General features: G+C 43.4%; 1 protein-coding gene across 1 annotated transcript in view; it reads right to left on the bottom strand.

Annotated features, from left to right (window-relative positions):
• Positions 1-13,877, bottom strand: part of ASPSCR1 (ASPSCR1 tether for SLC2A4, UBX domain containing) — a 105,532-nt gene that overhangs the window by 56,299 nt on the left and 35,356 nt on the right. Inside the window, exons 5-7 of the mRNA XM_066615323.1 lie at positions 7,211-7,268; positions 5,603-5,676; positions 3,497-3,941 (exon numbers count right to left, since the gene is read on the bottom strand). Of these exons, the coding sequence (XP_066471420.1) occupies positions 3,497-3,941; positions 5,603-5,676; positions 7,211-7,268 (577 nt within the window). The remainder of the gene's footprint in view (positions 1-3,496; positions 3,942-5,602; positions 5,677-7,210; positions 7,269-13,877) is intronic.

Genomic DNA, 13,877 nt, shown 5'->3' with positions numbered 1-13,877 from the left:
GTGCTTTGATAATAGCTTTCAGAGAAGGAAAACAAGAATCAGCTATAATGCATGTACAGTAAATGCAGATTGTATAACAGGATTGGGACAATCCAAACACACTGGGGCAAAAAAATCAAAACTTCACATATAGGCTAATGGGTTCTGAGCTGTCTGTGACAGATCAGGAGAGAAATCTTGGGGTGGTGGTGGACAGGTCGATGAAAGTGTCGACCCAATGTGCGGCATCAGTAAAGAAGGCCAATTCTATGCTTGGGATTATTAGAATAGGTATTGAGAACAAAACAGCTAATATTGTAATGCTGTTGTACAAATCGATGGTAAGGCCACACCTGGAGTATTGTGTCCAGTTCTGGTTGCCACATCTCAAAAAGGACATACTGGAAATGGAAAAGGTGCAGAAGAGAGCGACTAAGATGATTACTGGGCTGGGGCACCTTCCTTATGAGGAAAGGCTACGGCGTTTGGGTCTCTTCAACCTAGAAAAGAGACGCCTGAGGGGGGATATGATTGAGACATAAAAAATTATGCATGGGGAGGATAAAGTGGATAGAGAGATGCTCTTTACACTCTCACATAACACCAGAACCAGGAGATATCCACTAAAATTGAGTGTTGGGAGGGTTAGGACAGACAAAGGAAAATATTTCTTTACTCACTGAGTGGTTGGTCTGTGGAACTCCTTGCCACGGGATGTGGTGATGGCATCAGCCCTAGATGTCTTTAAAGGGGGTTGAACAAGTTTCTGGGGGAAAAATCCATTACGGGTTACAAGCCATGATGTGTATGCGCAACCTCCTGATTTTAGAAATGGGCTATGCCAGATGCAAGAGAGGGCACCAGGATGAGGTCTCTTGTTATCTGGAGTGCTCCCTGGGGCATTTGGTAGGCCGCTGTGAGATACAGGAAGCTGGACTAGATGGGCCTATGGCATGATCCAGTGGGGCTGTTCTTATGTTCTTATGGTACTTAACACGATACATTTCGATCAAAATGTTCTTCCATACTGGGGGAACCACTGCAAAAAAACTTAAGCGGAGGATGAATCTTAGATGAGTTTTTTTCTTTCATTCTTTTCCATTTTGATGCCCCAAATGCACATTTGTGAGATCTTTCATCAACAGAATTATGAGAGGCCTCAGAGCTATGGCTATGCCACTCAAAGCTACCTATTACACTTCTAAGTATCACTGTGGTTCGCAGTTAAAGGATGGTAGTGCATACTGTAACTTTAAAGTAAGGTGCTGAGCCCATTTTCTTCCCCATTGCAGAATTCTCTGATCTCTAGGGGAATTTGGAGTAAAGCTACCTTCTAATAATTAATGTTTTGACATCAAAGTCAAAGCATTGTTGGTCTGTAAACCATCCCCAGCCCAGAAGTGAAGGGACGCCGGCACAGATTTTATCCAGCCTCTTCCATCAAATCCAAAAAACCACACACAGGCACAACATTAATGGGAAGATTCTTTTGCTAAAATGGACCTTTGATGTTTTAAAAATAATTTGTTTTGTTTGGGTTTTTTTTTCTTTTTCCCCCTCTGGACTGAAAAGGGACAAAAAGCAGATGCCATGTGGCCAGCCCCATTCTGGGACGGCTGATGAGAGCAAGGCGAGGGAATGGAAGGAATGGAGGAGGGAGCACAACACAATCAATCAGCAGCAAAGGCACCGGAGATCAAAGGGCCTGAAAGCAGCAGTCAAAGTCACACGCTGTTTAACATGAGGGAGGGAAACCTCCAACAGAACCTGCAGCTGCTCCCAAAACAGCTCTCTTCCAATACTTGGCAGACTCTAGGGGCACCTCTTAAGTGGTCTATGTTTTTGGCAAAGGACCTCTGTCTAGGTCAGGGGTCTCCAAACTTTTTGGCCAGAGGGTCACATCAAATATCTGGTGTGGTGTGGAGGGCCAGAAAATTTTTAAAAAAATAATATTTAAATAAATAAATTAGAGATGGAACCTAGACAAGTGAATAAATGAATGAATGGGGTCATTCATTTAACCTATCTGGCCCTCAGAACACCCTCCAGACATAGAGCACAGTTTTGGTCACGTTCAGTTGAGTGGGCCAGAGGCTTTCTGGGGTCAAGAGGTTGGCTGCGAGCCAGAAAGAGGTTTGCTGTGGGCCGCATCTGGCCCCCGGGCCGGGGTTTGGAGCCCGCTGGTCTAGGTTGTAGAACAACAGGTTTCCAGAGCTACAAGCAAAACAATACAGGAAGAGTTAGAGCTGGCCTCAATCCAAATATCAAAAATATGGTGATGGAGCTTAACAAAATATGGAGCTTAACAAAAATCACTGTAAATCCGCCAATGCTTTAGCCATATCCTCAAGTATGCGATGAAGATATTTATCTACTTCCTACGATAACCAGATACGGCAGCACTCATAGTGAATTATGTTACACCCGGGCAGGTGATACGTTCTAGAAAGAGTTGGAAGTAGGATGGGGAGAATGTTACTAAACTCAGGGTGCAATTCTAACTTGCACTGGAAAAAGGCTTGCCAGTAGGCCTGTGCAGTATCCAGCGCAAGTCTGGGGCTGTCTGAGGCTCGGCCCAAAGCAAGGGGAAACTTTTTCCTTTACCTCTTAGACAGCCGCAGCTGCCCCAATGGGTCTATTTGGATCTGTGCCACCTAACGAGGTGGCACAAATCCAAGCAGCCTGGGACTGCTTTGGGCCGCTGCGGAACAGGGCTAAGATCTGGCATTAGTGCCAGATCCTGGCCCCGCCTCCCACTCTCTGCCCACCCAAAGCACCCCTGTGCACCAGTCTATCTCCCCTTATTTTGGTGCAAAAATGCTTTATGGCACTTACGTGACAAAGGGCCATCACAAGAGACTTACATCAGCCCATCTGCCACTCAGGATTGCGCCCTCAAGGGGTTACAAGTGTCAGCCGAGTGCACATTCATATACATCATTTGGAAGGGCAACAGGATGCAGGTCTCTTGTTATCTAGTGTGCTCCCTGGGGCATTTGGTGGGCCACTGTGAGATACAGGAAGCTGGACCAGATGGGCCTATGGCCTAAACCAGCGGGGCTGTTCTTATGGGTAGAAAAGTGTTTGCTATCTGCATCAGGAATTACTCAGGTGGAGTGACCAAGGTCTAACTACATTCCTGAGCAGCAACAGGAGCAATCAGAGTGTTGTGCTAGGTGCGGAAAAAGAATTGCTCCAGAAAACTGGTCCAATTTCTCTGAATTTAACACAGGTCCCTCTTGCTGTAACTTATCATTTTCTCTACTCATTTTTCTTAGCAAGTTCAGTAGATTCATGGAGGAGACTACAACCTCAGGAATTCAACAACCAAAAAGTTTCAAAAGGAAAATCAAGTGAATTAAGGACAAGACTAACCCCAGACCAGAAGTTTAGCTGTAGAATTATGCAAGCAAAATACTAATAAACCTTCATCTCTTCAAAATTGATATTAAAGCTGGGGACAGGCACAGAGAAAATCATTTTATATCAGAATGCTATAAGCAAGCCAAACCATTACCTCTTTTGGCTTCTTTTGTTCATCTTGGCTGTTCTTTGACTTCTTTGGTTTGGAGGGTCCTCCAGGACTGGATATTGGTATGCTTGACAATGGCACATCTGATGCTGGAGATCTCATTGCTACAGCTACATTGCTAGAGCCACTACCCAGACGCTGTCCGCCACCCACGAAAGGTACAAACGAGGAAGGAGTGGGCCCTGAGGGAGGATGGTGCTCCACCGAGCTGTCGGGAGATTCTTCACTCCAGCTCTGCCTATCACTGCATCTGCTGGCAAAGATGGCCTCGACACTATGGGCTGAGGTTGTGGGGACTGTGTTTGTGCGAGGTAAGGATGGACCTGCTTGCTCTTCCCAAGAAGCTGGTCTTACTGTTTGCTTTTTAGAAGGAGATTTGCTGCTCCCAGCTTCTGTATGGCCAGCAGTGGTAGGCACTTTCAAGACTACCCTAGAAAAGAAATGTAAGGAACAAAGCAGTTTCAAACATTGAAACTGTTGACTTGTTCTTTTACACACAAGCAGCCCTGATTAAACAAATTCCCTCTCCTTAAGAAAGTCACAAGCAGCAAATTTTAAAACATGTGGGCACGTATACTTCACAGAAATAATGCCAAAAATAAATGCCCCCTTTGATATGAACTGAAGCTGGTATTTTGACCTAAAAATTCAGTTCCCAAGGAAATTGGGTAAGCAACTATTGCAGGAGGAGTGCGTTGTAGATCACAATTTGGGTTGCAGAGTACAATCCAAGTTTACTTCACACGTTCTAGTAAAGATCAGTCATCTACATTCTCCCCAACATTTTGACTACTTTTGAAATGTTTGAAGGGGGGGGGGGAGAAACAAGTCAAGTCAGTTCATTTCAACAGAAACAGAAGATACAATAAGCAAGATGATTAATAACAAAATTGATATCTTACATATTATTACAGTGGACAGAAAGTAAGCGAGGAAACAGCACACACACAGCAAATATGTCAGACATTATAGAAAATGTAATATCTGTCATTGACTTGCGAGGGTAGGAATCTGCCTTTTCTTGTAAAATGGGAAATGAATTTCATGGAGATCACAAAAACGAGCAACATCACATGACTAAATAGTAGTAGGAGAAATATCCCTGGATAAGGGGTGTGTGAATATATTGAAGGCAAAAAATTAGAACATTTAATTATAGGTTTAGGTCAGGTGTCTCAAAATGCATTTTAATAGTTATATGCTTGTCAATTTTACTGCATCTAGCCACAGGCCATTACAATAAATACTTACCAAGTTGCATTCTTTGGCCAAAGGGCACTGATAGTAGTAGATAACAGATAAAATACCAAAAAATTGTAACACAGAATCCCCACTGATACAAAGGTAAAATATACAATTTTAAGAACTATATGCTCTAAAAGTCAGCAGAAGTCAAAACAACATCAGATGTGAGTGAAAAAATACATCATGCAGATCCAGGAGAAGGAAACTTTTTAGACTGCCAGCAAAAGGACAGAAATGAAGGAGCCTGGTGGAACTGGAACAGAGGTGCATGCCATAATGCAGGTGCCACTGCACAGCAAGCTCTGCCCTGCATCCTTACCAACCTTGAATGGAAAGATGGGATATTTAATAATTTATAAAAAACCTCACTTCATTAAAGGATGGAATGTTAAGCAGGGGCATCACCTGCAGTTCTGAGCATATGAAACATATGGAAGGAAGAATGTCCTAATATACACAGGACCCAGCACAAATAACATCTCCCAGCCAGCCAGAAATGCCGCAGAGCACGGATGGCTGCTCTGCTAGATGTAAAGACACTGTAGCGACAGGTTCTCACCCGAGCTTCTCTGTGTTTCCCCTTAAGTGAAGCAGACAAGTCATTATGCACAAACGCCTTCCAGCAGCACTGAAGGGTCAATGTCTGCACCTGCAGCAAGCACATCTGAGCAGCAGTTTCAGATAAAAAGGCAAATGCAATGATTGTTAAGCGCCAGAAATGGAGATCTCTGGGCTCTTCCTCAGTACTTCCCTCCCCAGCACAATACAAAACAATTTATCCCCTATACAAAAAAATGGGGAGTAAACAAAAATTCCTAATAGGCAAAGCAGTTTGTTCCTCCCAACCTGATGATGGCATTGCCTCCAGTCAAGCCAAGAGACTTCAGACTTGTCTTCTCCAGTGCAGATTTCCCAGTTATCTATAACAGATGGAGAAAGATATTCTGTTTATCAGTTTTAAAGATGTTCTGCTTTCAAGAAAGGACATCCAGGAACAATTGAGAAGCTAACCCTCCATGTAAAACCTGCAAGTTGCTTTATCCCTTGTTAAATGCCTGGCCCGATAAGTCACGGGCAGTCATAGATCAGTGGTAGAGCACATGCTTTGCTTGCATACAAGAGGACCCGGGTTCACATTTTGACACTTGAAAGGAAAGAATCTCAGTAGAAGGACAGGACTGATTTTTGCCCAAGGGCTTGAAGAGCTGCTGCCAATCAGAAAAAAACAATACTGGTCTAGGTGGACCAATGGCACGATAAAACAGTTGCACATGATAAGTCAAAAGAGAGCGACTAAGATGATTACTGGGCTGGGGCACTTTCCTTATGAGGAAATGCTATGGCTTTTGGGCCTCTTCAGCCTAGAAAAGAGGCGCCTGAGGGGGGACATGATTGAGACATACAAAATTATGCAGGGGGTGGACAGAGTGGATAGGGAGATGCTCTTTACACTCTCACATAACACCAGAACCAGGGGACATCCACTAAAATTGAGTGTTGGGAGAGTTAGAACAGACAAAAGAAAATATTTATTTACTCAGCATGTGGTTGGTCTGTGGAACTCCTTGCCACAGGATGTGGTGATGGCGTCTAGCCTGGATGCCTTTAAAAGCGGATTGGACAAGTTTCTGGAGGAAAAATCCATTAAGGGGTATAAGCCATGATGTGTATGCGCAACCTCCTGATTTTAGAAATGGGTTATGTCAGAATGCCAGATGCAAAGGAGGGCACCAGGATGAGGTCTCTTGTTATCTGGTGTGCTCCCTGGGGCATTTGGTGGGCCGCTGTGAGATACAGGAAGCTGGACTAGATGGGCCTATGGCCTGATCCAGTGGGGCTGTTCTTATGTTCTTATGTAATTTTCTTCTAGTACTTTAAACAAGCGTTTAGTCACACTTAGCTGAGGGGAACAATTTCTTCCCCAGAAACAGAGCCAAAAGAGTAAAAGAGCCCAAATGACACTAGTGCCTCAGTTGCTGACTATCTTGCAGTTTTAGCATAAGGGTGTATCAAGTACAGCAGGAAATAGAAGGAAAGCTGGCATTTATTTGGGGGGAGAGAAACTCCAAAATACTGACATATAAAGTATTAAACAAAAATATAAATGCTGCAGAGATCAAAACATGGAAAAAGCAAATATTTATTAAAATGAAACCACTGTTGTGACTCTTGGGCTTTAGAAGAAGTTGAAAAAACACACAAACAGGTCATTGAAAATGTTTTATGGGCTCAGAGGCTTGAGCTGAGCTACCCATGATTATGTTCCAACAGAGATTTTTTTCCCCCCACACAAACACATCAGGCTTTGAAGAGACCAAAGCTCTTCCATTTCCCTTCTCCGGTGAGCCCAGAGAAGGAACACATTTTCCAGGTTGGAAAGCTGTGCTGGGTATATCTTGTTATTTTCAGTGGCAGATGAAGGTGGATGGCTGAGAAAAGGGTTTGTTGACTTACCTCATCTCGCATGTAAATACAGACAGGAGAGATTTCACAGTGCTGCTCCACGTATTCCCTGCAAGGGAAGGGAAAAAGTGAGCATACCCTATTAAACAGAAAGTCCCGCATTGGCCTCAGACTCATTGAATAAGCAACTCATCTATCCCAAATTCAACATAGATCTTCTGCGACATTTCCCAAGCCTGACCCAATCCGAAGAACCCAGAGATATTCAAAACACAGCGTGCAACAGTATCAGTTAGTTGCTATTTTCTCTCCCAGTCTGAGTATTCTGCCATATATTTACCATTATTTTGCTTCAGAAAACTTAGGACAATAGCTCAACTATGATACATCTTATAGAGGAAATAAGCTTAGACCAATGATCAGAATACACAGGCCACGTCCCAGTGGCCACAAATCTGCATTTATACAATACAACTAGCTGATATTCAAGCTGGACGAAAACTCAGGCTATTCATAATCTCTCCAAAGAGCGACAACAATATACTGTTGAGAGAGATACATCAGAAATTGAAATTAACACACCTCCGCTGTTTTTCACTTACACCAAGGTAAAATACAGGTGTGCAACACCTAACGACGGGGATACATTCTTCCATCCCTGTTATGTGATTAGGTTGTTAAGTGAACATTCAGCTCAATCTAATGCCTTTATTGTATAAACAGACGCTCCCTGCCAGACGCTTGCTGGCTGCACAGGCTACTGGAGATAGATTGCCTCTTCTTTGCATTAAGAGCCTCTTTGCTGTGTAAATAGACATTCTGCTGCAGGCTATGGGAGACCTGCTTCATCAAGAGCCTCTTTGTTGTGCTTTGACCACCGTCGTATATGCAGTCCATTGTTAAACGACGCATACCTGTACGCTTGAATACACTTGATACAAACACATTATTTCAAGAGAGTGACAGTGGTACCACAAGTCATCCTAAGTATGAGATAGTGGTGCTCTAAGAACAGTGATTTTCATTCTTTTTCATCTCACGGTACACTGAGAATGTGCTAAAATTTTCCTGGCACACCATCGGTTTGATTGACAATTGATAAGGCACACTGCTCTGCTGGCAGGGGCTCACATCCCCCAAAGGCCCTACTAATATATGACCTTCCCCAAAACTCCTGTGGTACACTAGCAGACCATTCATGGCACACCAATGTGCCATGGCATAGTGGTTGAAACTTGCTGCTGTAGAACATAATACACGACTGCAACATTCTGCTCACAGAAGGAGCCTCTATCTGATTTTCAGAAATGTCGACTTCTCCAAGGTTAACACCTCCATGCTTCATCCCACCCACCCCCAACCCAAGAGAGAATCTTTCAATCCTCAGGAGAGGCACAGGGGCTGCTCTGAGAAGGAGGGACTGGGGAAACTGACTTCCCTGAGCTTCCATAAACTCACAGTTCTTTGGATATAAGCCCAAGTTTATCTCCATGCCATGAAAAACTTCACCTGCTGATTTCTTTTAAGCTACTGTTAAAGAAAGGCCAATTCCCCCCCCCCCCCAATGGTTGGCAATCCTACCTCTCCTTAAATATCAAATATTGGAATATGTGCAAAAGACAAAGGCAATATCAACAGGCCCGGTTATGGCCTTCTGTACGAAGAAGGATTATGTCTAAGATACTCCCAGTGTTTATAAACATTTTTGCATTCCTACTTATAGAAGACATTCTTGGGATGAAGGTTAGAACAAAATCCTACAAAATAAATGCAAGAACTGGTCAGTGCAAAAGACTTCATTCCAAACTCAACGGTAATGGTTGGTTAGACCTGATGCAGGTCTAAAGACAATGTAAAGCTGCTCGTTCCCAAACAACTTCAGTTGTACCCAAGTTTAGCTTAGAAGATAAGATTTCAGTCACAAAACAAAAATACTTGGTCAAGATAGGAAAACAGAATGCAGCAGTAAAACAGCCAGAGGCTTTATGTTAGATCACCAGCACCACAAAATTAATGGTTAGCATTCAGATCGCAAGGAAAAGACCAGCAGTCAAAACTGAGAACTAGCAGAACTGAGTCAGGATGTTTTTGCAGAAAAACAGCATGTTTTCCTAGACCTACCTACTATCAAGTCATGTGGTAAATGTCCTATGTAATAATCTGTGGTTCACTCTTCTACAGGATAGCAACCACAAAGAACATAGACCGATAAGTAACTGTTTGCTAGGCTTTTACCAATATTCCATGAGACTGCTTTTTTATAGATGCATTCACATTCTTCAAGGAGTATTCTCTTTAAGTTATCACCCAAGCATGCATTTCATCACCATCCATCACCTGCTACAAGTTTCCCTCATTTTTTTCACTTCAAAAAACATTTTTTGACTTCATTGTGGCCCTTCAACTCCTCAAGAGAGTTTAAAGGCAACATGTGGGGCCTTTTAATAATCTCTTATCATTCAGTGCTGATGAAGAAAAGCATTGCTGAAGTTCTGCTTTATCTGAAACCTGCTCTGGTTACAGCAGAACAAAAACCACACTTTGCAAGGGGTGTTCTTCTAGCTACAATTTCTGAAAAGGTTGTATAGCAGCCCGGCTCTCAAGGGGAATAAAACAAACCTTTCTTACCTGACCCACAAACATTTGGTGAAAGAGGCCACACACAAGTGTCAAGGTCTAAGAGGTACTTAGTCACTATTCTGAATTTATAACCTATTGTTCATAAGCACATCAATCAAACTATGCCCCTGCTGAAGATAGGGCAACACATCCCCAAAGTGCAGGTTTTGGAAACAGGAACACAAGTTATTAAGAGTAAACTTTGAGAACAAATTTGAAAGAGCATCCTGCCAATGACATGACATTCACTACTTGCAAGAGCAGAAGGGAAGCAGCAGCAGGATTCCTATAAGGTCTCCCATGAAAGTATCCCATGATTTTGCTCATACTACGAGTTTCCACAGGGTAGTGTTCCTCTTTAATATTTGAAAAATACACAAGACTTCCACATACTTGCAAGAAAAAGTTACAAGAGCAGCATGGTGTAAGGGTGACAGACAGTTCTTTGCAAACGTCAGGACTGCCTGTGGTTTAAAATTTAAGACTCTACAGGAATGTCAGAATCTGACAGAGAAGCTACACGAGAAGGGCCACGGCACCACGCTAAATCTGGATACCCCAAGGATTACTAAACAAGACTATGTCTCCTTGATCAAGCCTCTGCAGCAAGTGACATACACAAAGATCCTGAAAAAGATGAGATTGTATGTAATGTTTGGAAGCCAGAAGGCCCCTCCTCCAGCTGCTGCTAATCCATTACGTGCATTCTCTGAGGCAAGCAGACACTTCAAACAGGCTGCCATTTCTTTGATGTGCTGTTCTTCAGAAGGGGAACAGCAGGCAGATTAGATTCCCTCATGTAGGGATCTGACAGGGCCTGTAAACATCTTGTGTAAGGACTAGAGCATGCCGAGGAGGAGGAGGAGGAGCAGCAGCAGCAGCAGCAGCAGCAGCTCGCAATAGCTTCCAGACCTTCTTCAGACCCAATTAGCAGAAACGGACACTAGAGACCTGGGGGAAAATTCCAGTGGGTTTACAAACTTATCCCCTTGTGTTTCGAGGACAGTTGCAGAACTCCAAGGAAATGCTCCAAATGACACTGCCAAAGAATGATGCTGAAGCACCAGAAGCTAGCAAAATGGCTAGTGACTACCAGGATCCACACCGAGGCAGCTCCTAAGGCAGATGCATTACAAAGTTCAGAAACACCTCAATGTACAACAGTGGGAAAATACAGCCACGAGATCATCAGATCGCTACTCAACTATACCACATATGGCTTTTTAGTGTTCCTAGAATGAGGAGTCATCCAAATGGCTGCTTTCCCATCCCAGAGGGCAGGAAATCCCAGCTGTGCCTCATGGACTGGTTAGTAATAATTAGCACTTCTGTTGTGCCTCTCATCTTCAAAGGAGATGTTTCATTAGCACTGTTATACCTTAAACCAAGTCAAGCCAAACATCTGCATAAGAAAATGGTTGCTTTTTAACCTTGAGAAGAGTCACCTGATCAACTACCACAGATACAGCTGAGATCAGGAAGTCATGTCAGCAACCAATGCCTTTCTCAAGTGAACATATGAAGCTAACTTATGCCAAGTTAGGTCATTGGTCCTTTTGACCAATCCATCAGGCCTTCAGGGTCTCAAACAGCGATTTCTCTCAACCTTCATACCCGAGATTCCTTTTGAGATTTCTTTTCTTTTTTTTTAAACTGATGATTCAAGAACAGAACATACACACTTATACATGCAAAGCATGTGCTATATCACTGAACTACAGGTCCAGCCTATTTATACACGGATTTTTTATACACGGATTTGACTCAACACGAATAGCCCCCTGCAAATGAGAAGGAATGTGCTGATCCCTGGAGAAGTGGAAAATGCATCCCTTTAAAATCAGTTTAAAAAACTGAAGAGTTCTTTAACAATAGCCTCCTTAATGAGAGAAAGGGGGGGGGGCAGCTGGCTGACAATCCATCAATCCTTTTCTCTCCAGCGGACTCCTCCCTTCCCCCTGAGCAAGGAAAAAGAGAAAAGCAAGGAAAAGCAAGGAGAAAGGTGAAAGAAAGGAGATCACTTTGCATTGGCTGACTGAAGCACCTTTGTAAGCTCTTGGAGGATAACGGATTGATGGATTGCCTTCTTAATGACTCTATCTTAACACCACAAAGGTCAGCAAGGCTGTTTTTAAATCACTGGAGCAAAGAAACTTTGTTTTTTAAATGGATTTGCTATAGTGTGTTTTTTGCCATACACCTGATTGCTTGGAAGGGAACCCACCCACGTGAATAATTAGTCTCAACCTGTATAGTCCTTCTAGGTCAGTGGTGCCCAAACCCCTGCCTGTGGGCTATTTGCAGCCCTCAGGAACCCCCAATCCAGCCTTCGGGGAGCCCGTCTCCAATGAGCCTCTAGCCTACTGGAGACTTGCTGGAGCCTTCAGGTCTGGTAGTTCAAGGCATTGCAGAAAGCAAGGCAAGCTTTTCTTTCACTACCGCTGCTGCTGCTGCTTCAGACGTGAAGAAGGAAGCAGTGGAGGGAGCCCTATACTGCGGCACCATCAGCTGCAGATTCCTGCCCACTGCTACCTCGTGTCCTGAGTAGAGGGGCTGAGTGGGATCATGAGAGTAGCAGGGACGAGCACTCCATCATGGCTGCCACTTTGGGCTCTCCAGGACTGCCATCCTTAACCCTACCTACGGAAAAGAATGCTGAATCTCACTAGTCTCAAAGCATATTCCCTGATTGTCTCCATTGGTGTTATTTTAACCTCCCCCATGTCTCAGGGGCATCACTGCCTCGGAACAATTTATGTCTCCATGTGTTTTATTTCTGGGCGTGTGGTCAAGAGTTATGATAACCCCCCCTTTTTCTGGCTTGGTCTGTGTGTTTGGTAAAAGCACATCCCTGATTGTCCCATGTGTATCATTGCCTCAGTAAAATTCATTCATTCATATAAGATCAGCCTCTAATGTATTCATTTTTGTAAATTTATGTACTTTTATCCAAATTTTAAGTGTAAATTTATTCTTTTTTCCTCCGGCCCCCAATAGTGTCAGAGAGATTATGTGGCCCTCCTGCAGAAAAGTTTGGGCGCCTCTGTTCTAGGTGTTCTACCTTCTTTACTTCTCAGGGTAATTCCACTGATATTGATGGGCAGCCCAATCATGAGCTTCCCAGCACCCACTGGAGTAGCGGTGCCAAAGCAGCTACTGCTGTATCCAGAGGGCGCCACGAAGCAGCTGGAGCTCCCCTTCCCCCAGAGAAAGCCCCAATGGGGCTTCTCAAGTCTGCACTGGATATTTTGCCATGGAGAGACTCCATGCTGGGCCTTTTGGCCCAACACGAAGTTCAGGATACAGCGCAGAAGAGCTCTGCCAATCCCACTCAAAGGAAGCCATTTGAGAGATGCCCAGAAACATCCCAGCACACATATTGGTGGATGCCTTCAGGTCCCTTAGACACTTATGTCAGAAGTGTATAGATGTCAGTGGGGAATGTTTTGAGCCCTTAGTCTAATTCACAAACTAATTAACGGGGTCAAACAACTGCTTCTGTGTACATATGTAATATACATGTGAATTATAGTTTACTTGTAAATTACAGCATAATAAATTTGACACCATAAAGTATGCATACATTTTCTTGAATACCCTGTAGTTTAACAACTTGTATTGTTTTAATAGCATGAATTCTGTTATGACTATGTTTATGACATATTTGGGCAGCTAGGATGTTTGAATGTTTCCAAATAAAATAGTTATCCCCCATATGCCGGAAACAGATGAATTTGTTACATTGGCTACTTCCAGCTTTCAAAGTTTCTTTAAAACTACTAAACTTTTTCGTACCAGTCACTTTATGTAAAACTCCTAGTGAAGCAATTTTCTCATATAAATTTATCTTGGATATTAACAGAGTGTTCCTCATCACCTTTAAATTCATTTATGCATATTCCACGGACAACTACCTTCATGGCAACCCACAGAGTTGCTGTAGAGAGAGTATCACTATTTTTTCACCATATCACCATTCTCAAAATACAGTACTGCTCTAGCTCAGTGGTTCCCAAAATTCTCCATGAGAGAAGGGAACGAGTCTTTGCAGGGGCGGGGCTACAGAAGTGATGTGATCCTCAGGATCATGCCACTGCTA

This window comes from Tiliqua scincoides, chromosome 2, assembly GCF_035046505.1.
Source record: "Tiliqua scincoides isolate rTilSci1 chromosome 2, rTilSci1.hap2, whole genome shotgun sequence".
NCBI classification, from domain to species: domain Eukaryota; kingdom Metazoa; phylum Chordata; class Lepidosauria; order Squamata; family Scincidae; genus Tiliqua; species Tiliqua scincoides.
This window is presented reverse-complemented; position numbering and strand designations above follow the sequence as displayed.